We start from the raw sequence: 25,259 nt of genomic DNA, 5'->3' as shown, positions 1-25,259 counted from the left end.
AGCAGGCTGAGCCCTACAGCCATCACATATCTCCCTCCCAACTTCATGTCCTCATTTTTGTTTTTGTTTTTTAAGAAATTTTTTTAGCCGGGTGGAGGTGGCACATGCCTTTAATCCCAGCACTCGGGAGGCAGAGACAGGCAGATCTCTGTGAGTTCGAGGCCAGCCTGGTCTATAAAATGAGTTCCAGGAAAGGAGCAAAGCTACACAGAGAAACCCTGTCTCGTGGGGAAAAGAAAGAAATTTTTTTGTTCATTTTACATACCAACCACATATCCCTCTCTCATTCCTCCTCCCACTCACCCCCAGCCTTCTCCTTCCTCCCCCAACCCACCCCTCATTCCCTCCTCAGAAAAAGTAAGCTCTGGGAGTCCAGTTGAAGAGAGGGAAGAGTGATTATATGAGCAAGGGGGATCAAGATCATGATGGGGAAATATACAGAGACAACTGAACCAAGCTTGTGGGAACTCACAAACTTTAGACCAACAGCTGTGGAACCTGCATGGAACTGGACTAGGCCCTCTGCATATGGGAGACAGTTGTGTAGCTTGATCTGTTTGAGGGGATCCTGGCAGTGGGATCAGGATCTATTCCTGGTGCATGAGCTGGCTTTTTGTAGCCCATTCCCTATGGTGGGATGAGTTGCTCAGCCTTGATGCAGGGGGAAGGGGCTTGGTCCTGCCTCAACTTGATATGACATGCATCGTTGACTCCCATGGGAGGCCTTACCCTTTCTGAGGAGTGGATGGGGTGGGTAGAAAGAAAATGGAGGAGGGACTAGAGGAGAGGAGGGAGGGGAAACTGTGGTTGGTATGTAAAATAATAAATAAATAAATAAATAAATAAATAAATAAATAAATAAATAAATAAATAAATAGAAGCTGCTTCTTGGTTTCAAACAACAATCATGACGGAATGTGTGACATTAGACCAGTAACTGTTCCTCTTTTGGTTTCTCTTCTACCAAAGGGGCACAGTAATACAGGTGCATGACATTGGGGGAGAGGTTAAATTGTGATTCATTGTTAGAATATTATTTTAATTCAGGGCATATGGTGTGCATTCAAGAAATGTCAGGATTTTGCTAGTGGGAATTCAATGAACATTTGGTAATGGTAATCCTCTCTAGCACTTTGCTTCTTCCTATTCCCATGGGGTCTTCATTTATCATGGGCTCTTTTTCCTTATTCTCCCTCTCTGTTCTTGATCCAGCTGAGATCTCCCGCTCCCCTAAGCTCTCTTTCCCTCGACCCTTGCCCTTCATTACCGCCCCCCTCATGTCCAGTTTGCTCATGTAGATCTCATCCATTTCTCTGTCATTGGGTGATCCCTGTGTCTTTCTTTGGGTCCTGTTTTCTAGGTAGCCTCCCTGGAGTTGTGAGTAGCAGTCTAGTCATCCTTTGTTTTACATCTAGTATCCTCCTATGAGTGAGTACATACCATGTTTGTCTTTCTGAGTCTGGGTTACCTCACTCAGGATGATTTTTTCTAGAACCATCCATTTGCCTGCAAACCTCATGATGTCATTGTTTTTCTCTGCTGAGTAGTACTCCATTGTGTATATGTACCACATTTTATTTATCCATTCTTCAGTTGAAGGGTATCTAGGTTGTTTCCAGATTCTGGCTATTACAAACAATGCTGATATGAACATAGCTGAGCAAGTGCCCTTGTGGTATGATTGAACATTCCTTGGGTATATGCCCAAGAGTGGTATAGCTGGGTCTTGGGGAAAATTGATTCCCAATTTTCTTAGAAAGTTCCATATTGATTTCCAAAGTGGTAGTACAAGCTTGCATCCCACCAACAGTGGAGAGCATTCCCCTTGCTCCACATCCTCTCCAGCATAAGCTGTCTTCAGTGTTTTTGATCTTAGCCATTCTGACAGGTGTAAGGTGGTATCTCAGAGTTGTTTTGATTTGCATTTCCCTGATGATTAGGGATGCTGAGCAATTCCTTAAATGTCTTTCAGCCATTTGAGCTTCCTCTGTTGAGAATTCTCTGTTTAGCTCTATAGCCCATTTCTTAATTGGACTGTTGGGCATTTTGATGTCTAATTTCTTGAGTTCTTTATATATTCTGGATATCAGTCCTCTGTCAGATGTGGGGTTGGTGAAGATCTTTTCCCATTCTGCAGGCTGTCACTTTGTCTTGTTGACTGGAGACACACGCCTTTAATCTCAATACCAACCATAAAAGACATGGAGATCTGTATAGAAAGGCAGTGATGAGGAGATCATGTGGTTGGGTTTACAACCAATGAGAAGGCAGAACAGAAAATCAATAAAAAGAAAGATACACAGGAAGTAGGTCTCTTTTTAGAGGAGAAGGATGACAGCAGCATCGAAGGGTAAAAAAGGTTTTTTAGTATCAGCTCTTAGCTACTACTCTGACCTCCTAGGCTTTTAACTCTGCATTTGGTTCTGTGTTTCTTATTTAATAAGACTGTTACATCTACACTGTTCTCCACTGGGAGTGATGTATATTTTGAGTGTAGAATATAGCTGATGAACTAAAGGCAAAAATCTGTAAACTTGTTACCTGCAAAGTTATAAAAATGAAAGCGTGATGCTCAGAAAGATACGCAGACTTTCAAGGAGATGGTCACTCCCAACTAAGGAAAATAAAGTATTTCAAATTCCTTTTCCAATAATCTCCTATACCAACTTTGACTTGAAACTCCCATCCCAGTTATTAGCACATGGTCATTGCCATTAAGGGAAAAAATTCGAATATGTATATGAACCTGACTGGCAGAAAGTGGAGCATACAGCCAAAGCAAAATCTCAGTCACTTATTTTTGTTACTATTCAAACCCCATCTTCAAGTACAAACATGATTGATCACATATTAAGAGTAAGAAGGTATTTATCATGTTCTCTAGGAGCTTATAATCCAGTGGGGAAAGTGGGTTGATAGAAAATGCAAGCCATGGTAGAAAACAGTAGGGTCAAAAAAAGATCCAAGGTATGAGAGAAACTAAAATTTCTTTTGTATCTACAGTTGAGCCAGAGCCTCCTCGGAACCTGACTTTAGAAGTGAGACAGCTAAAAGACAAAAAACCGTATCTATGGGTAAAATGGTCCCCACCCACCATAACTGATGTGAAAACTGGTTGGTTTACGATGGAATACGAAATTCGATTAAAGTCTGAAGAAGCAGATGAGTGGGAGGTGAGTCAAACAGATGTGTATTGGAGGAGCCATGTCCTTTTGGTAAGGATAAACATCTCACAACTGAGTAGATAATTTCCCCAATTACTTGTCCACTGTGTGGGCATCCCCTTGCAGACATAGCACTGCTAGATGAAGAAATGCCATCTCCCTTCTACTGAGATTGAAGGATGTTCATATTCACAAATCTCACAAAGACAGTTGCTTGTACCGGACAGGTTCTCCCTTAGGTTCCCAGTTTACCTTCCTAAGTATATCTCAGACAACATATTCTGGAAGAACATAAACTATACTGAGGCTGGAAGCAAGAGAATCAGTTTAATATGTTCGTGGTCAATGTTTTTAAAGAAATGCTTTGTAATACTTCAGTGTAAAATGATAGTGCCACTATTATAGGCATTATGGTATTTTACCCTCTGTCTCTTTTGGAAATGGGACATTTGCAAACATAGTCAAAATAATAGGATCACACATTTTAAAAGGTAATTAAAATATCCAAATAAAATATAGTGGTTAGTCTATATTTTAATCCTCCCTGGCTCAGTTTCTTCGAAAATACCTTTAACAGCTGGTTTGTCCAAACCAAAGTCTACTCCAAGACAGTTTTAATGTAGTAAGAAGAGGCTACTTGTTCATAAGGATGTCCCACATCCTTTATTAGTTCTTTGTGCAATCACTTAGCTAATATCTATGCCCCTGTACTGTCTGCAACCAGACTTTAGATTTGAGGACTTGATTAGATTCAGGTTGAATCACATGTAACTCAACATACTCTATAAGTAATTAGTATGAACTTCATACTATATTCATCATCAACAACAACAACAACATCATTATCATCATCATCATCAGGAGGCATGAGCCATCTGGTTGACCTAGTATAAATGATACTAAATTTGAGGTCTAGGTTGGGGAGGTAGAAACCTGATATCTCCTTTGCTAAATAACATTTTATTTGTGCACAATCACTTCAGCATACATGAAGACTTGGTTTTCTTCTACCTAGTACTTTTTACATCAACTAGTAATCCTTTAAATCAATCAATTTATTGGAATTTGTAAACTAATAATTTTATTGTCTCTTATGTGTATGTGCTAATTTGTTAACAAGAATCCTGTCTTTCACTAAGTAAAGTGGGAACGGGGTGGGAATTATCTTTCTGAAATAGAGTTCCAAATGAAGACATAGGAAACCTTTTAAACTTTTGTGAGACAATTTTTTAAGAAAAAAATTTTATTCATTTTACATACCAATCCAAGATCCCACTCTTCTCTCCTCCCATCCCTCCAGTCTCCCCATTGTGAGACATTTTTAAGAGGAAGAAAAGGATGGCATAGGGTAAGGAAACAGGGCATCCTCTAAGCACAGTCATGTCTACACAACTCCCTAATAACTTAAGATATAAAAGAAAAATATCGTTCCTCATAGCAAGAGTCAGAGGTGACTTCCGTTTTTCTTGTTGTTCCTTAGACCCATTTTACGGGGCAGCAAACACATTTTAAGGTTTTTGACTTATATCCAGGACAAAAATACTTTGTCCAGACTCGCTGCAAGCCAGACCATGGATACTGGAGTAGATGGGGCCAAGAGAATTCCATTGAAATACCCAGTGGTGAGTGTTTTGGCTGTGTTTTTCCCTATATTTATAAGTATTATTAGCAATAAAATTTCATGTAATAGCTATTAATATAGAAACTATTTTTAGCCTTATTTAGAAAAGTAGGCAGAGATATGATTATCAACTCTTAATCTAACAAAAAGACATTTGGAAAAGTTGTATTCTTGACTGAATTATAGTTGGTAAACACACCAGTTTCTAGAGTAAGGTTACAGGAATAAGTCTAGAATGTCCTCCAAGGACTCGTTGGTCATTCATTCTGACCTCCCTATTTGTCTTACGCCTACCTACTATTGATGGGTTGCTTTTCAAGTCAAGAAATATAAGTAGAAAGAAAAAATCTTGAGTCCAAGAGTTTCATGTGTTATATTTGGTAATTGGTTTTTAATGATGATATTGTGTATGATCAAAGCTCTCTGGTTGTTTTTTTTTTTTTTAGATTTCACCTTGAAAGATACAACCGTGTGGATCATTGTGGCCATTCTCTCTGCTGTCATCTGTTTGATTATGGTCTGGGCAGTAGCTTTGAAGGGCTATAGGTACTATACTGTCTCTCAGTTCTTCTTTCAGTCATTGTTATTGGGAATAATGACAAATGAACCAAACACTGATATAAAGATGATGGAAACCAACAGGCAGCCTAAGCATATTATTTATCCATTAGTGTCAGTACTTTTTCTCATACAAAAAAAAAGAAATCTTTTATCAGTGGTTTGCTTAAGTATTAAAATGTGCTTATTGAATCCAGTGCTCTTTCCATAAAATAGGGACTTAGAGCTATAAAATTGTGGAAATTTGGCTCAAGCAGCTAACATTGAAGAAACCAAATGGAACAAATAATCCAGTAGCTTGAAATTAGCATTCAAAAATTAGCCAGTGAAGGTATAGTGCATGTCTCTACAATTACCTCTCTCTTTTACTCCTACTTGAATACAGTCATAGAATTCAACCTCTTATAGCCCGTGCATCAGCTATTTGGGAATTGGGGTGGGGGTATCTCTTTCAAATTTATAAAGAAAATATGAGTCATTTATCCACTCTCACAAATTATTTTATAGCATGATGACCTGCATCTTTCCACCAGTTCCCGGGCCAAAAATAAAAGGATTTGATACTCATCTGCTGGAGGTAAGTGACAGAAGCAGAGAATGTGATGTGACTCACCACTTGGTGATAATTAAGTTTATACATGGACACTCAATCCTCATCAATCCATCCTGGCCCTCTTGGTCATCTCTTTCCAGTTGCCTCTCCTCATCAGCACGTAGGCTAACAGAAGAAAATGTTTGGGATGTGTGTGTTAATCATCACATGCTAAAAGTCAGAGAGCAAAGAGAGAAAGCCAAGAAACACTCAAACTCATGGTGAGGCTTGTTACATTGCCCATTTTGGGCTGCTCCCAAAAAATGGAGATGACCATTTTGTTCAAATAAAGAGTTTAGAAAGAGAGCAGATATTTTTAACTAGCTCATTACCACCATCTCCCTTATACATGAGTCCAAGCTTTGACTTGAGTGTTCTTTATATAAGCCACTGTGACAGAATTTTCCATTGTTCCCATGCTCCATTTGAGTAGTCAGTAGATCAGTACTCTATGGGCTGGTATTTTCCAAGCACACTAGATTGATTTGAGACAGAATTAAAACATTTCTCTCTGGGTTGAAATGTATAGTTTAACCTACCTTAACAATGGTGTATAAAAAAAGCCATCACCTGTATATAAAAGTAAATGCCAGTCAATGCAATTGCCACAAATTTAAGCTTATAAGAATGTAAGAAGTAAATTTGATTTGTCTTTCAAAATCATTTTGATTGTAACTATTACAGCAAGGACTGAGCTGAGGAGTTTGGGCTTCCGTGCCAGTGGTCTTACCCAGTATTCAGGCTAGTATTGACCTTTTTAAAACCAACAGGAATGTCTCAGCTAAGCAAATTACCTAGTATCTGTCTCATAGCTCAACCTACTAGCCACAGAGACCTAATGATAAATGGCTACTTTAGGGTTACACTTTTTTATATTCTTTTCTTAAATTATCTCTAATCTTCAAAAGAATCCTTGCAGATAAATGGTATTACTCCCATTATAAAATTGGAGAAGCTATCGTCCAGAAAGGAGAGCAACCTATGCCAAGTCATATCTACCTGATAAGGGATAAAAGCCAAGACTTAGCCATATGACCTAAGTCAGAGGACTTGGGAGAAGAGGGGAAGAGAAAAGAGACCAGAAGAGGAGAGAGAGGAATAGGAGTAGAGAGAGATAATGTGGAATAGGAGGAAGAGAGAGAAGGAGGAAGGAGATGAAAGACATAGAGAAAGAATAGAAAAAGAGGACAGAAGAGAAAGGAAAGGAGGAGTGGAAAATAGTAAGGGGAGGAATGTGAGAAGGAGGGGTGGTAGGAGAAGACAGAGACAAGGACACTCACTCCACTGTCACCACACCCCAGAAAGCGGTACAAGAGGACAGGCAGCCAGCCACTACATCTCGGAGCTACTCAGCAGCGACAACCAGTGTCAGGTGTCTACACAAACACGATGACTTCAAATGTTTCACAAGACATTTTCATTCCATAGTTACATGTTTATCATACATTGAGTAGTACAGGACTTGCCCATGAAGTTCAAAACCACTATTAGAGACAAAGAAAAATTATGAAAGACATAAAGAAAAGTATGTGGTGAATAATACTCAAAAGATGCTTATAGATGGCCTGATACACACATCTGCAGTCTGGGGGCAGGGCGGGGGGGGGAGGAGCGGTGGTTGGATACTGTGAGAGTGCTCACAGAAGCCTTCTGCTGAGCAGGAGGAGGTGGAAAGCTTCCATTCCAAGACTAAGCAAGATACAGCATGGCTGCTGCCCCAGAAACAAGGCCCCTTTGCTCTTCTCAGATACCACTCAGCTGTGATGCCAAGAGTGGCATGTGCTGAAGCTAACAGCCATCTCTCCTTGTGTCTGTGTTTCAATAGAAGGGCAAGTCTGAAGAACTCCTGAGTGCCTTAGGATGCCAAGACTTCCCCCCCACTTCTGACTCTGAGGACTTGCTGGTGGAGTTTTTAGAAGTGAATGACAGTGAGGACGTGCAGCTAATGCCATCCCATTCCAAAGAGTACCCAGGTCAAGGTGTGAAACCCACACACCTAGATCCTGACAATGACTCGGGTCATGGAAGCTATGACAGCCATTCTCTTTTGTCTGAAAAGTATGAGGAGCCCCAGGCCTACCCCCCTGCTTTCCACATTCCTGAGATCATTGAGAAGCCAGAGAATCCTGAAGCAAATGCTCCTCCCACCCAGGACCCCCAAAGCAGCATCCCCTATTTTCATGCAGAAGTGTCCAAATCTTCAACATGGCCTTTACTGCCTGGCCAACACATGACCAGATCTCCTTATCACAGCATTGTGGATGTGTGCAAGCTAGCTGGAGGTCCTGTAGATACACTTGCCTCTTTCCTAGACAAAGCAGGAAAAAATCTTCTAAAATTTTCTAAAACCCTCAAGACTGGAGAGGAAAAAGAGGTGGCTGAGCAAGAGGAGATGAAAAGCTTCCATTCTGAGACTAAACAGAACACATCGTGGCCCCTGCTCCAGAAGAAAGCTCCCATTGTCTATGCTAAACCCCCAGATTATGTGGAGATTCACAAAGTCAACAAAGATGGAGCACTATCGTTGTTGCCCAAACAGAAAGAAAACAACCAGGCGGAGAAGCCCGGGGTTCCTGAAGCCAGTAAGGAGTATGCCAAGGTGTCTGGGGTTGTGGATGACAACCTCTTGGTGTTAGAGCCAGATTCACGAGCTCAGAACACAGTTTTGTTTGGGGAATCAGCCAAGAAGGCTCTACCATCACTTGAACAGAATCAACCTGAGAAAGATCTGGCCAGCTTTGCTGCAACCTCAAGCAACTGCAGACTCCAACTGGGCAGGCTGGATTATCTGGATCCTACATGCTTCATGCACTCCTTTCACTGATAGCTAGACTTATGGAACGATCGGCTAAAATGTGATTTTCTTTCTTCAGGTAACACTACAGAGTCATGGAATAATATGGTCTGCTAGCGAATGTTACAGGATGTGGGTAAAATAACACTACTTCACTCCTTTTCATGTCGTGTTCAGCACTTGCCTCTTTTCAACAGCTGATGTCCAGAACAAATCGATCTTGTTTCCTGTGATTTGTAGACTTTCTCTTTGCTATTACTCTATATATATATGTGTTCAATGAAATAAAAGCACATTGCTTACCATTCTTGAGGGATGGTGCCAACAGGTATAGCCACTGCAATAGATTTGGCATGTGATAGAAGATATGAAACACTCAAAAGGACTTAGCACAAGAAGATGACAGATATGCTGAAAATGCCATGAAAACTGCTTTTAAAACTGATTGCTAAGCCTTTACACTCCTCTTTCATTCTATTAGGATGGTCCAAGCATAGCACTTTTTTGAAGGAATACATTCCGGGACACCAGCCAAATTGTTTACAACAGTCCCTATACCTTACTGATCCTTTGCCTGTATGCAAATGAAATCACGCCCCAATTTTTTCTTAAAGTAGTTTGAGTATGTTAAGCATGGGCTATTCTGCCTAAGCTTTATTTCTTTCTAAGGCCCCTAGAGTGTATAGTTTGGCAGAATAAAATTTTCTTACAAAATAAGATCAATGAATTCCACATGGTGAACCATTTTCAAATGTGTTCCTTGCTTCATTTCAGCAAGACAGATGATTTGTTATAGACCCTAGTATTTTCTTATTGGGAAAAAAAATTCCCAAAGACTAATTTTAATCTAAACGGTAATCATTGCAGGATGCTAATAGAAGTGTTGCCTTACTGTATATACAATTCTGATTTAATATAAACCCGTAAGTTTAGCACTGTATTTTTGAAGACTATTTTTCTATTGCTTAGGTAAAGTAAAGACTATTTTCTAACTTCCCAGTACTGCTGTTTACGTCTTCAAACGGGGACAGTAATTTCTGCTGCAAGGTTATAATGAGTATTCAAAGTACATAGTATATGTAGTATATATGTGCATATATAGTATATGCAGAACCTGTAAGAGTGAAGTGCCAGGCCAACCCATTGCCCACTGAGGAATGTGAAGCAGACGAAAAATTCAATTAAGTAGAATAGAGTATAGTCTATCTGATTATTTTTTCTTCCAGATACTTTAAATATCTGGAATATAGCCAGCCATCATTGACTTGAGGTTTTAGGACTCTCTAGACCTAAAATATTTCTCCCATGAACTTAGGGCTCTGCTCACCTATGGGTGTATCTTATGAACCATCATGAAAGTGGAGAGTAGTGACTGCTAGCAGAGTTTCCAAGACAGAGAATTGGCTTTGTGTTATTTAATTTTTTTCTGAGCAATCCCGAACACAAAAGAATTTTAAGCAAAACTAAAAGTCAGTGTCTCTTTGGAATAAATGTATTTGCAAACTCTTGGCAGAAGCTGTGCTCACATTAAGAATATCCAGATAAAAGTTCTAGGAAAGCAAGCAACTGTCCAGTGATGAGAACAGCTTCAAAGATCAGGGGATGGGAGAATCTGTAAGACAGCTCCAAGGGTAGGCTTCCTGAGGAGGCTCAAAGCCTTGTATCCCCATATTAATAGGAGTATCCATGACTCATGTTCTGCACTCTGCTTCCCTCTGCTCTTCATATCACCTATAGGCAAATCAGTTGTCTGTCCATTCTGGATATAGAGACTCTGAACTCACCTCTTGTGAGTTAAATATGTCACCCAACAAGCACATGTTGGTAGATGCTGGATTCAGAGATTCCTTGAAGACCAAAAGTAGACATAGAGCCAACATTTTCAGAACTGCAAGTGCAAACACCTGAAGCATATTTCCCAGTACATAAACATCTTGTGAACAACAGAAGCATTTGGGAAAGTTGTCCAGGATCATTCAATGCCCTGGACCCTCCATACTAAATGCCTGAGGACCAACTGCATTGCATCACATGGGTGCTACTTGGAAATTCTGTTTGCAGCATCTCAAGCCTCATCGAAGACATACAGAATTGGAGTCTGCATTTTACTAAATGCCCAGATAACTCACATGTACACTCAAGCTGGAGAAGCATTGTTTTCTATGACCATTTCCACAAAAGGTTATTTTTTTCCCTCTCTTGGAAAGTATGGAGCAAGTCTATTACACTTGAAATAAGCAACACTGTATGTAAAGAAAAAGCAAAAACAAAACTATCAGTGATTTAAGATTCACATAATGATGAAGTTTATATGAAGTCACATGAGAGAATGACATGCAAAAGACACACATCTTCCAAGAGGGCCAATGAATCTCGTTTACCTTGAAAACTACTGACAAAATAAATGTCAAAGCCAGTGTAAACTAAACCTTTCCCACATATTCTATTCTTCTCCAGGAGATAAATATATGCATTTATTTACAAATCATGACCACTATAGAACTGATAGTGCATATGGTACTCATAGTTTGAAACTTAAAAATCTGCATCTGATATATAGTTTCACAGATGTGAAAAATATGGCTGTCTAAAGGCAAGTTATATCCCACAAAAATCAGTTAACATTCATGAAATTAAAAAATAAAATAAAATAAAATAAAACCCATAGCTCAATTTGTTTATTAGAATTCTTATGGTCAAATATTTTCTGTTGAAAGACAGCTGTTTGAGTGAAAGAATGAATATTAGGAGTCAAGATATCTGGGTTCTAGTCCTGCTTTGCCTTGGAAAGGCCAATTACCTACTTTGGATTTCAGTTTTCTCTGACTATGTTGGACGGATAATCTGAAAGCCCTATTGAAATTTGGTATCCTTGATTCTATGACTCACTGAGTAACTTGAACCAATTCCTGACATCTTAATTAAGTTGCCAAACAGTTGTAGAAATGCAGAGTCACCTTCACCAATGTACTCATCTCTACTTCACTTCTTAAAGGCTCAACATCCCATTAGTCTGCACATATGAAGACAAACAGGATGTTGAGACTTTAATTCAGACTCTAAGATCATGGGCAAATATGTGTGCAGAGATAGGGCGTACAGCTAAGAAAGACACAGGAAATGAGACACTGGTCTTTAGAAACACTTTTTTGATGCATCAAGCCATGCTTATTCCTGTGTGGAGCCAACAGCCTCAAGTCTCTCTTCTTATATTTGGTTGTTGACTGTTTTCCTATCATCATAGTTCACGAATAACCATTGCACATGTAAATTAAAGAACCTTTTGCTCTGAATCACAAAAATGTATACTTTGTAAGCAACTAAGAATTCAGGTTCTGAAGTACATGGAAACTGAATATATCTGGTGGATGGATGAAACTTTAGGGCACAAATGGCAAAGCATTCTCTGATAGGTTTAACAGATGCATAGAAGAAACTTTAATATGAGCACAATTTACCATCAGCTCTGTCACTGATTTTTAATAGATGATACATTCTCCTAAGTGCCTGAGACCAATTCTGGTAATCAGTTATAGGCTAATGATTCACTGTAAACTAGTTTGGTGAGAAGCAGCCAAGCTTCTGTTGCATGTGTAAAATCAAAGCTGGGAGGAGACTCTTTACTTGGCATAATCCGAGAGAACTGGTGAATCTTCAGTTAATGAACAAGCAAAGAACCTGAGCTCCAGGGTAAAGATTGTCCAAACAGAAACCTAGCTCCTTTTCTTTTTAATTTTTTTTATTCAGCTTCCTTCTGCTGTCCATAATTTGAAGAAGAAGAAAAAAAAAAACTCGGCTTGCCCTTAGCAACTTCAGTCTAGTATAGACAAGAAAGAAACAGATCTGTATACATTTAACAAAGTGCCTTTCCTTACTTTAAAAAAAAAAAAAAGGTTTCAGTTTGGAAGAAAAGTGCATTGATTGGAAAGTAAATTTTACCTTAAATAGAATTGTTTTTAAAAAATGGAGATATGAACAAAAAAGAAGCCCGAAAGGGGATGACAAAATGAACTAAAGACTAACCAGCAAAATATCCAGAGATTTTTGTGTATAGTTTAATTGAATCCTCACAGAACTGAAGTGAATAGCATCAATTTCTTTGCCTGAGTCTGAGTGTGACTGGAGATAAACCCGCCAGCCCATGACTCAAGACTTTCCATTCTGAAACAAAATGCTGGTGCATTCTTGAGTGACATTGAATTGTATGCCAGGCCCTGAAGAGGACAATATGTACACTTTGAAGGTCTGCGCACAGATGAAAAAGTAGTAATGACCTTGAATTCTATCCCCCCCCCCAACTTGCTATGGATGACAACCTCATGTATACTTCATTGAACAAGATTTCTTTTCTGACTCTTTGGCTCAAGCACAATATTGATGCTCCTAGGAGAGTCACTGAGCCCTCCATGTCCAGTTCTAGATCACGTCACTGTTACTAAATAGGCTGTATGGTCCTGGTCATCTCTTTTAATTCAGGCCATGGGTTTCTTCTCTTTAAATAAGTAGATTTGTGCCCTCAAAAAATATTTCTAAGACTTCTTATAGGTCTGTCTTTGAGTTAATTCTCATGAGTTAAATAAAATCTAAGACTGCAGGTGAAAAGCTCAGACTCCACTGCTGACATGCCATTGACCTAGCAGTAAATGTCTGAGACTGTGTATACTTAACAGAAAACTGAGATCCATTTTTCCAAGTTAGGTAGACCAGAACCCTTGTGTCTCTGCTTCCTTCCAGTTCTGTATACTGAGAGCTTTTTCAGCCCCTCTTCCCAGGACCTGTTGTTCTCCCTAAAGATTAATTATGTGGAGTAGTAAACTTGAGTTCTACAGGAACAAAATTATCTATAAACAATGATTTTGGCTCTGTATAAGATGGACCAATTTGTTGAATCTCCTCACAGACACAAACCCAAATTGAGGTCATAAGTAAGACTCCATTTAAATATGTACTTGCTTAAAGATTCAAGCTGGTAACTCATTATCTAACAAATCTAAGCTATCTTGATCAATAGTTATTGACTGTCTTAAGGAGAAACTTTAAAATATTGACTATTTGCTTCAGAGTTTATGATCTAATGAGAAAATCTACTTATAATCTTCTTATAATTACAATCCTTTCCTATGGTTAATGGTCATGTCATCCATGAATCACATGAGAATCTTCTCCTCAGTCTTTTATTTTCCTAAAAGGTAACTTTGGGTTTGAGCTCTGCATGGTATCAGTTTCCAATGGTGGGAAAGGGTAGAAAATGAGATGTTCCAAAGTATGAGATGTATCAGAACCCCATGAAATGGAGAGAATTCATTAAATCAAGTCTAACTGAAAATGGTAAATCTACATGCAGTTATGAGTTAATTGCTAAGAGGCATATGTAACTCATGAGCTAACAGCTGTTCTGTTCACACTGATTCCATTCATTTCAAATTAGAAAGCCTTGAGACACTCAGAGCAGAAGACATCCATCTGTATGGTCTAGTCAATGAGTAAAGGGGCTCACAGATCATTTTGGTATATTCATTAATATTTACCTACTTGCCATTTAAACAGAGAAGAAAAAAACTCTAAAAGCCTTTGTGAGTGAAGCAGTACTATCAAACTTTAAAAGTCATGGTCAAATTATGACCCCCAGATAAACTTCAAAATACAGGCTTAGTTTGTCTGTACACATTTTGCAAATTGGGGAGACAGTCTTTTTACCACATTATCTAAAGTGGAAAAAAAAACTATATGGGGAAAATACTTCAGAAAATAGTTCCTGAGAAAAATATTTTGAATTTTTAAAACTACCTCCCTTCCACATCCTAATGACCTTCCTTCAAAGCTGCTTATAGTTAGAAATGAAAAATACCACATTTATGTTTGGACTGGTGTTGATGGAATATTTGATATATTTCTCATGTGACACTCCTAACTCTAAAGTATCTGTTATTTTACTCTATATTGCTTTTTGTGGTTCAAAACTGGTATATGCCATATTGAACTATATAATCCTCATGTTGTAAATTTATCATGTAATACAAATGAAAATCATTATTTAATGACTTATGATCTAATCATATCTAATTTCAATATAGTTGTGTCTATGTCTGTAAAGCAAAATTAAAAATACGTAATCATATATGTAATCATGTATTTCTGTTGAAACTGTGAATGTACTGATTTTTTCCTTAATCTTTGTCTACAAGATATTGTATGTCATTGTATAGCTGACCTGGGGTTTTAATGTATGTAAAGTACAATCCACCAATTATTGAAATGTCAACCCTTTGGCTTTGCTTCATGTGATCCCCGAATGTTCTTCGCACCTTGAGACTTGCTTCTATGCTCTATCATTAATTGTAAACAATGTAAGAGTCTCTTGTATAAACCAAAGCAATCCAGACGCAGCCCATTGAGTGATCATGTCCTGTGTAAAGCCATATTGAAGCAAAGACTCCGCTATAGCATAAGGCTCCCTATTTCCAAAGCTGCCACTACCTCTCTCCTGCTCTTTCCCTATAAAATGCCAAGCAAAATTCAACCTTTAAGTGGGAAATTAGAAGTGATTGCTAATGTTGTCATTTTTAACCTGATAACAAACCTTCTAACTCACTACTTTGCAGATGCTAGGTTTTATAGATAACCATTTCTACATTTTGATATTTTGTAGACATTGGCTGATGAGTAAAGTGCAGAAAGACTATACTGTAAGTCATCAGATTTTTTTAAAAAAAAAAATCATAGATTTCAGGTATTTTCCCCATCAGTGAGTCACCTCAAGGTGGTTGGCCAAAGCCATTAGAACTTAAGTTATTATGTTTGAAATACCCAACTCAGTGCCTGGCTCATGCGATTATTTCCTTTGCCTCCCCTAGTTCTCCTTTTTTGTTGTTGTTGTTGTTGTTGTTGTTGTTTGAAATGCAAATGAACAGAATTACATGGATGTTGATAAAGTGATTTTCTTGAAGAATTTTTGCTGCTAGAAGATATGTAATCATGAATTTATAATTTGATTTCCCCAAACTCCCAAGAAATAAATACCCTCTTGATTTGATTTTAACCATCAAATATATTATGGCGTGGGAAGAGTCAGCCATTTATCAGAAATAATCTTGTTTTGATCTTAGAGACTCATTTCTATGTATCCCTATTGTGATGTCTACTTTTTTTTCTTTTAGTATTAAAGGATTATACAATGCTAAGTTCATATGATTTGTCCTCTTACATTTTTCACTCTGTGAATCTTGGGTTATTGCACATTAAGCTTCCTGATTTTCACGGACTGATCCATTTGTCTCCATCCACTTTGTAGGGAGAACGTGGACAGTTAAATCTTGTCAATAATATGAAAATCATGCCAATTTCTCACATCACTTTTACTGCATGCCGAAAATAATGCTTGCCAAACAGAATCTTAGAGATCCCAGAATAATATGGTCATTATATTTCTATTTGTGTCATTATTGAAAATCCCCGCCCAGTGCCTGGCTCAATAAATATTTGTTTCCCTTGCTTGTCCTTCTGCTATTTTTTTTAATTTGGAAAAATTGGGGGTGGGGGAGAATGAGCAGAATATCATGCATATGGCTAAAGCAATTTTGTTGAAGACTTTTAAACCACTTAATGATCTATAATCAAGAAATTGTTCATAAAATTGAGCAAAACAGATTTTCCCATGCATGTTTACCCATCCCAATAACAAGGCAAAAATCCCTCTCCTTGGTCTCCTGTGTGTCATTTGAGAAGCTGATAGAAATAAAGTAAGATAAAGTTGGGTTTATGGGGATCAAATCAGGGGAACTCATTTAAATGTTGTAAAATAAAGGAAAGACCAGCCCATCAAAGGTATATGGAATCCCTATGAACAGTGTGATTCATCACTATTATTAACATTTTCTTCTGACAAATCCATTAGACTGAGCATGAATGGATAATCTTTACCATTCAAGGAATTCTGATCTAGAATCATCCCACTGCTCGTGCTATGTTACAGAATTGTGCAAGGTGTGCTTAGGATGGTTTAAGACCTCTTTCCTGCCCCTGTTAATCCTCTAGTACTCTGCCTTATTAGAGAATGGACATTCTCTTTCTCCTGGTGACTATCAGTCTCTAAAGCTTGGTTTTGGGCAAAGCAGTACTGACTTGTCTCTGTTTCTATTGGAACCATCTGCCTTTCATTCTAAGGCTCATGTGTATTCTTAATTTTGCAACCTTTGGAGTGTCTGTCACCAAAAATAAGTACCATACAATAAATGGTGACCTGAGGATATAAACTAGGTAACATGTTTTCTGAATGTATTGTGTGTGCTTTTCTGAGAGAAATCAGGAGCTCACATTGCCACAACTTGCTAGAATCAGGTCTAAAATCTCAACCCATTTAGTCCTCCTCCAACTATGTAGTCTAAATCCTCATCCTGCTATTTAGAGGCTGGAAGATGTAACTTCCATGTTGGTGTGTAGAAGACAGGAAATAAGGTCATTAAACAAACCCACCCCCCACCACCCGCCAGGACATTACAGAATACAGGAAGAAAATCTACTGGATTTGATAGCCCCTCTCAAATGTGTGGGAGAAATTCAACCAATTTATGCTATTGTGAAATTCAGAATTCTTAACATCTAAAATTTTGATTCTTTTATGGTAAACTCCTCCCACACCATGCTATACAAATCCAGCCATCCCTGGGAACATTAAACATTTTCTTTCTTTATGACCAGGTAGATTCATACTAAAGTGTGTTCTTTACAAACTGACTTAAAGCTCATATTGTTTTATGAGTTTTATAAAAATATCTTTAAGTATAGAAGATAACCCAAACACCAGTTGGATGTTGGTTATTGAACAGGGGTGGAAGAAAAAAAATGGGAATTTTAAAAATGTGTTTAGAAAAGGTTGCAAATGCCACCAAGGCATATTTAGAGTAGTGTTTGCTTCTTATAAAACTAGAAGGTAATCTTAAATGATATGTCTAGTAGTTTTATTTTACATGAGCAATACTGGTAGTATTGCTGAATTGAATAAATTCATGATACATTTTTCAGTCCTTTTTCAGAGTCAATGTTTTTGCAATGGTAACAGTGTTTAGTTTAAATTCATCTTAATAAGTTGTTTCTTGGTATATACTTATACCACATATTATATGAAAAATGGAACTTGAAGCAATTCTTTCTTTAACAATCTTCATTAGAACTTTTTTTTTAATTTGACTTGGTTTGATTTGGTTTTGGTTTGCTTTGGTTTGAAGAAAGAGGAACATGGCATTCTGTAGCCTCTCTGGAACAAAAATATTGAGGCACATGAAAAAATCTTTTATCGTAGTTCACTCATCTACAGCATGTTTTTCCAAAGAAAAAATTTTGTTCTCAGCTTTCAACACCTTCTCTTATTTTCCTTCTAATTCTAAATCAAATCTACATCATGCTTCCCAATAGGCTGAGTTCTGTTTCCTTCTGCTGCCCTCGTGTTCCTTGTCTTTTCTCATTTGCCAAATTCAAGTTTTGAAAACGCAAACATGACTGGAAGCTCCCAGAAGTTCCTTGGATCTTCTCCTGACAACCACCAAGAACAATCATTAGGAGAATTTCCAAATCTGAGATGCAATCAGATTGTGAAACTACAAAGTCTTAGTGACAGGATTGACATTTTCTCGTGTTAACTTCTTCCAACCTAGAATTATCCTACCTCTTCACTTAAATTTTCAGTTATGATTTGATCGTATTTTATTGAATAAAGTACTTCATAGGTGCCTAGAAATTACATAGAAAAAACAAACAAACACCTATTTATGAACATCAAATTTCCTCAGTATCAACATTTCCCCTTACATGTTTCATATTTTTTTAACCAATGAAACATCATAGATGCTATCATACATATTATTCAAAACTAAATTCTTTATCTACAGTCTTGCAGTTGTTATATATACTTCTTTTCTTTTAACAAACTAAATTTGCCTCATATCCACATTTCAGCAAGTGATGTGTGCAATCATTCAAATTTCATGGATTTTTATATTTATAAGGTTCATCTCCTTGCCACTTAAAATAGAATTTTCTGAGGTGGCTATAAGCATATATCACTATGTACTTTGATTTTTTTTTTGTTTATCATTTGGATTTTTAAGGTGTAAGTAGCTTCCACCTACTGGTTCTATCTGCTGGATGCAACTATAAAGGGTGTGAAGGGTTTCTCCATGATATAAATGTTGGGGGAGTGATATAAAAAGCATGCCTTTTGCATTCCCTAGATACTGACAAACTCCTCACTCCAAGGCAGTTGCACCAATATACCTGTCCCATCCATGTAGGAGCCTCCATTCCAGTCCGTTTTTATAATCACCTAGTATTGCTGTAGAATATAGTTTAAGATGTGTTACAACTGTTTATGCTGTGGAATATTTGTTTAATGATGCAAAAATGTGTTTCATTCTTCTATGTTGCACTTGTTTAACTCTATAAAGCTGTGTTACTTTGCCCACCTAAAATATCTGATTGGTCTAATACAGAGAGCTGAATGATCAATAATTAGACAGGAGAGAGATAGGCGAGGCTGCCAGGCAGAGAGAATAAATAGGAGAAATCTAGGCTAGAGAGAAGAGCAGGAAGTGAGAAAAGGAGGAGAGGAGGACGCCAGGGGACAGCCACTCAGACACACAGCCAACCACAGAGTAAAAAGGAAAGAAAAAGATATAGAATAAAGAAAGATAGAAAGCCCAGAGGCAAAATGTAGTTAAAGAAAAATGGTATAATTTAAGTTAGAAAAGCTAAGCTGGCTAGAAACAATCCAAGATAGTGCTGGGCATTATAAGTAAGGATAAGTCTCTCTATGTTTATTTGGGAGCTGGGTGGTGGGCCCCCAAAGAGTAAAAAAAAAAAAAAAAACAACTACATAGTATTGTCATATATATTTTCTTTTTTGGCAAATTGATAAGTACAAAATGAAATATTGTTATTACTTTAATGTTCTTTTCTCTGGTAAATCCATCTTATGTCTGAACAACTCATTTGTTATCTGCTTATTTTATATATTTCTTTTGCCATATCTTGCACTTAATAGATCTTGTGCTTCTGTCTACTACCCTGGTACTCTAATATTATCCCTATGTCTCATACAAAAATCCGACTGTCCAGCAAATCAATTCCTACATCAATATACCCCTTCCACAAAACATTCTGTTCATTCAGTTTATTCATCATCTAAATTTTGAGATGATCCTATCATATCTCCTAAACTCTTGTCCTGGGAAGTAGACAGTTATGTATTAAAGTTGCATATTAATTTCAAGAGAAGTTGCAAGTTTAAACATCATTCCTTGCTTGTGAGGGTGACCCATTGCTTTGTTTGCCTTCAGCAAAGATTTATATTATTCTTCATGAGCATTTGTGCTTGTTCTATGACACTCATTTCTATGCAGCTGGTATGTTTTGTTGCTATTGCCTTTTCAAAAACAAAAAAAAAATGCACTCTCTTTTTTATATTTATCTTGTATGTTGCAACTTAAGTGAATTCTATTGGTTCTTAGATTTTTGTAGATTTTCTATTTTTTCAATTATATCCTCAGAAAATAACTTCAGTTCTTTCCGATACTTACACTCCTCATTTCTCTTTCACAATCTATTACTTGGCGTAGAGTTTCCAATTTGTGGTAAATGTAAGCAGATGGAGAAGGCCTTCTTCATGCCTCCTGACTTTCAAAAAGCGTGTGGCTAACCGTTTGCCCTTAGGTGTACTACATCGTGTAGCATTTATACATACCCTTAGTTATGCTAAAAAAAAAAATCCCTTTATGTCCCTCCTTTGGTAATTGGTATGAGCATGTGACTTTTCTCCATTAGTTAATGAATAAATTATTATAGTAAAATTATTTGGAGAAACATCTTTGGGCTAATTTGCCATTAAATTGTTAAGAAAACATCACTTTTCATGGTTTTTATCAATTTCATTAGTTCTAATTTGCTTTTAAACATTAAGGCTTTTACACTGAGACTCATCATTTTGCTGCTTCAGACAGAATTTTCTGAAGTAATCACAGATAAATTAAAATCATGGTTTAAAGGTTTCTTCTTGTTGTACTTCTATTACTCTTACTTTACATAGCTGTAAGCTATATTATTAGGTGTATATTGGCTTAAATTTTCAACCCTTCTAGTACAGTGGTTCTCAACCTTCCTAATGCTGCAACCCTTTAATACAGTTCCTCCTGTTGTGGTGACCCCCCACCATAAAATCATTTCATTGCTACTTAATAACTATAATTTTGTAACTGTTATGAATTGTAATGTAAATATCTGATATGCAGTCTATCTGCTATCTGACCATGTAGGGGTCATGACCCATGGGTTGAGAACTGCTGTTCTGGTAAGTTTAGCCCTTTCGATGTTAATTTTTATCTCTTTGATCTCCAGTGATTCCTTTATCATGACATCTATTTTTTTTTCTCACACTCATGTTCTTATTCTCTTTTGGGTAGTGAAGCTCTTGCCATCACTTTAAATTGTTCTGTCACCTTATTTCAGGTGTGTCTTCTGAAATGTGCAGCTAGATTTCCATTTACCATTCCCAATGGAGATTCTTGGGTGGTGTGTGTGTGTGTGTGTGTGTGTGTGTGTGTGTGTGTGTGTGTGTGTGTGTGTGTTTGCCTTTTATAAGATCAGTTTTCTTTTCTTCATTTAAAGCACTTTTTCCTTTGTTTTTTTTGCATCTGAATTATATGAATCAGTCTAATTCTGTAATAATCATTAAAGGAACAGGTATTAATTGAAGGTCCTTGACAGAGGGCTCACTATATATGAGGCCTCCAAGTTTAAAGACAGTTACACACACACACACACACACACACACACACACACACACACACACACAGGAACAACAGGAATGAGTGGGTAAATTCTTAGAAACCTCATTCTGCTGTGATTGAAAGGTATAATTTGCCTTGATTGGGAAGTTCAAAAGAAAGAGCAACTCGAAAACTAATCCTGCTAAGAGAAGGGTCGATCCTACAAAAAGTTCATACCATGCAGTTTACCAAAAAAGAAATAAGATGTCCTTGTAAATGCAAACCTTCTTTGGGAGGATTGTCCATCATTCACTCTGCCACATCCATTAATGAGTAACACTTTAACAAGGAGTGTGTGGTTTCTCTCCCATAGGAATCTAGACGGGAAAGCAGAAGTGGGGAGGAAGAGAGGATGCAAATGAACAAACATGAGCAAAGTACAGTGATATATATGTCAGAATGAAGCCTATCATTCTTTGTAACAACTAAAAATAATGATAAGAAGGAATTTCTTGAATGAGCATTGTGTGTCAGACACTATGCTAGCACGACTAAGCAATATGGGTGCACTCTGCGGGCTCTTGGCTATTGGGGTTCAGTAGACAAACCAAGGCAATCTATGTCCCAGGTCTCTGCAGAACGTTGCCTTTTAAGAAGGAGCGAGTCCAGTCATTCTGCTAGGACATGCCTGAATGTCTCTGTACTTGGTGCCACTTTTCAAGAGCATCAGTATTGCGTGAACCTGGTTCTGAACCACACCTCCACTTAGGTGCTGTTCCTTCTGCTTTCTATGTGTGGTCTAGCCATCCCGTACACACCATTCTTCACAGTCCATTAATCCTGAAATGGAATACCTGCAACATGAAGTTTTATATGACTTTTACCCCACCAAAAACTTTCCCAAAAAGCATTCTCCTTCTGTTCCACGGGCCCTGAGAGCTGGAGATGTAGAGAATAGCTTTAGGAATGTTGGCATTTACCCTTAACAACTGTTACTGGACCTTGATCTGATATTGGCAAAAGGCCTTGGAGGCAAAGGCAAAGTTCATTTGTACTCAGAACTTAACTAATCATTAAGTGGTAAACCTGAGTGCCATCTCCCCTTACAGTCACCGATGAAGTCTGCCAGCTTTCATGTTCAAGAAGAAATTCTCAAATTTCCCAATCTGCTAAAATACACTCTTCATTTGGGGAATTCATTATCTTGGAAATAGCTTCAGGTGGAGGTGAAACTCAGATCTTCTATCCCCCCTCCCCCCGTTTACTAGCTGTCTTGACAGAGAAGTTCTTCTCTGATTCTGGTGTATAATTAGGAAGAGTATGCTTCATCTGCCCAAAGAGGAGTGAAAAGAGAGCAATTAAAAATGGTCTCTCCTAAATTTCTTGTAACTCAGAGGCAGCATCTATTGAACTGGTATCCTGGAAGGAACCTTGGGCAAGATTTGGATGGATATTCCAAAGAACTCTTAGGGTGAAGGAGAAGTTTTTCTAGATGGAATCTCTCTCCTCACCCTCCCAGTTTTCAGACTCAGTTGGATATTAACTTTACAGAAGTCAAATGAAAAACATCTTGAAAAAAAATGGTTTTATGAAACATTAGTTAAACTATAAATTGATGCTCTCTTATTGGTATATGCTTAAGATGTACCTATGTGTTAAACTGGGAACCTTCTTCAAAGAATTTGTGCAAAGGGGGGAAAATTAAGTACACGCAATTCTGTGCACAAAAAATGGTGAAGAAGGAGATATTGAACAAGCTGCGTCTTGTAGTCAAGCTTGGGAGCTGTCGCTCTTATCCCTGCAGGAAGAAGCTGAACAGACTGAAATTAATTATCTTCCTTGAATCCAGTAGAGAAGTAAAGTTGCAAAGTGAATTATTGTCCTGAAACATAAAAACAGGTGAATCCTAACAGGTGCAAATGAGCTCTTACCTGGAGCCGACGCCACCGGTTCTATAACTCTCAGGAACATTTAAATAGTGATGTTGGCAAACTACTAGAGCTGAGGTATTCACTAACATGAAAAGAGAAAGCCTCTGGCAGCCACCACCAGGATGATTCCTCAACCTTTATTTGTCTTGTTTATAAGAACATGCCGAGGTTTAGATCACCTTATTCCTGTGGCTGTAAAAAAAAAAAAAAAAAAAAAAAGGCAGAAATACACTTAGCACCTTCCTTCCGTTTAGCAGGAATCTGTTCTCCAGGGAGAATGACTTTGCCAAAGCCCTATATGGGGAAGGATATTCTCTAGCACCCCATACTTTTCTGTCACAATTAAGGGATAAAATAACAAAAAACAAAAAACAAAAAAAACAGTAACAAAAAAGAGCTTCAAAAGCTAGGCTGAATCTGGCAAAAAGAACAGGCAGGGGTGCTTTGCCTGTATTACTTTGTTTCGTTTCTTAAGTTACTCTGTCAGAGAAGGAACTGTGAAGTCCCACTCCAGAGCCATGCACGCACGGAAGACTGAAGGCTACTCTTGGGATTCTAGGACAGCAATGTGCATCTATAGCTCTACAGTTAAATGAGCTGCCAGGCTGTAGGGATGGCTCAACGGGGGCACTTGCCACCAAGCCTGACGGCCTGAGTTTGATCCCCTGAAAGGAAGAGATCTGACTCCTGAAAGTTGTCCTCTGGTCTCCACATGAAGAATATGCGTATATGCATATGACCACACACACACACACACACACACACACACACACACACACACACACACTAAATAGATAATAAATGATAATAAAAAAAATACCGCCGGGCGGTGGTGGCGCACGCCTTTAATCCCAGCACTCGGGAGGCAGAGCCAGGCGGATCTCTGTGAGTTCGAGGCCAGCCTGGGCTACCAAGTGAGTTCCAGGAAAGGCGCGCAAAGCTACACAGAGAAACCCTGTCTTGAAAAACCAAAAAAAAAAAAAAAAAAAAAATACCTACTACCCCCAATTCTAGTTTTTTTAAAAAAGGTTCTGAAAGTAAGTCACTGACATCAGGGAACACAAAGGAAAATATATTGTCCACCATGAAAGGCTGAGGAAAAAGGATCCTAAATTTAAGGTCAGCTTACTTAGTAGTGACACTGTCAGAGACAAATCAAATCAAAACATACCTAAGAAACTTTAATTCTCCAGCTCTTATGCTATGGAAAACATTAAATAGAGCCCACATCTAACTAGGCTAACATGAAATCTCATACTAAAAGTCTCTTTACCTCAGATCTTACCATACATCATCTTATTCTACGTCGCACAGCATGTTTCATTTTTTAAAAAAATCACAAAAGATGCTTAAGTGTTAAGATGAAAAGTAATATCTGAGGAGACAAAGCAAACATAAGAACCAGACTCAGCTATTTAACTATTATCATTATCAGACAATTTTCAATAATGACGCCTAATATGTTAAAGACTCTAATAAAGAAAAGATACATATAATGTTATAAGAGTACTGTAATGAGAGAAAGAAACTCTAAAAGAGAATGAAAGAAGTGCTAAAAGTCAAAAATACCATGATATAAATGAGCAGTACCTTTAACAGTCTCTGGAAGACAGCATTCAACTGAAGAAGGAATTAGTACACACAAGCACATAGGAATTCCCCAAACTAAAATGCAAGTAGAAAAAAAGAGGGGAAGAACATAAAATCTTCAAAGAACCATGGAACTATTTTAAAAGGTGTAACACACTGTGATTAAAATATCAGTAGGTGAGGACGGAACAGAGAAGAGTATCTGAAATAATGGAGGCTGCCATGGTCTGAGTTTTCTTGTCTCCCTTGAAATT

General features: G+C 37.8%; 1 protein-coding gene and 1 long non-coding RNA gene across 14 annotated transcripts in view; one reads left to right on the top strand and one right to left on the bottom strand.

Moving 5' to 3' along the window:
* Positions 1 to 25,259, top strand: part of Prlr (prolactin receptor) — a 180,204-nt gene that overhangs the window by 151,448 nt on the left and 3,497 nt on the right. For 8 of the 13 annotated variants that reach the window (XM_042261431.2, XM_006991364.4, XM_042261432.2 and 5 more), the window contains exons 6-10: positions 3,004 to 3,173; positions 4,645 to 4,786; positions 5,232 to 5,331; positions 5,851 to 5,920; positions 7,761 to 16,220. In XM_042261431.2, coding sequence (XP_042117365.1) covers positions 3,004 to 3,173; positions 4,645 to 4,786; positions 5,232 to 5,331; positions 5,851 to 5,920; positions 7,761 to 8,759 — 1,481 coding nt within the window. In that variant the 3' untranslated portion in view covers positions 8,760 to 16,220. Of the gene's footprint in view, positions 1 to 3,003; positions 3,174 to 4,644; positions 4,787 to 5,231; positions 5,332 to 5,850; positions 5,921 to 7,760; positions 16,221 to 25,259 lie in introns of those variants that run through there. The other 5 variants (XM_076551766.1, XM_076551764.1, XM_076551767.1 and 2 more) reach the window with 1 other exon arrangement.
* Positions 622 to 23,607, bottom strand: LOC121822722 (uncharacterized). The gene is made up of 5 exons (XR_013044706.1): positions 23,416 to 23,607; positions 21,769 to 21,861; positions 6,475 to 6,505; positions 5,957 to 6,061; positions 622 to 2,209 (listed from the first exon to the last, which is right to left on the bottom strand). It is a non-coding gene; the product is annotated as an uncharacterized LOC121822722 (long non-coding RNA).

The sequence above is a fragment of the Peromyscus maniculatus genome, chromosome 15 (assembly GCF_049852395.1).
Source record: "Peromyscus maniculatus bairdii isolate BWxNUB_F1_BW_parent chromosome 15, HU_Pman_BW_mat_3.1, whole genome shotgun sequence".
Taxonomy (NCBI): domain Eukaryota; kingdom Metazoa; phylum Chordata; class Mammalia; order Rodentia; family Cricetidae; genus Peromyscus; species Peromyscus maniculatus.
This window is presented reverse-complemented; position numbering and strand designations above follow the sequence as displayed.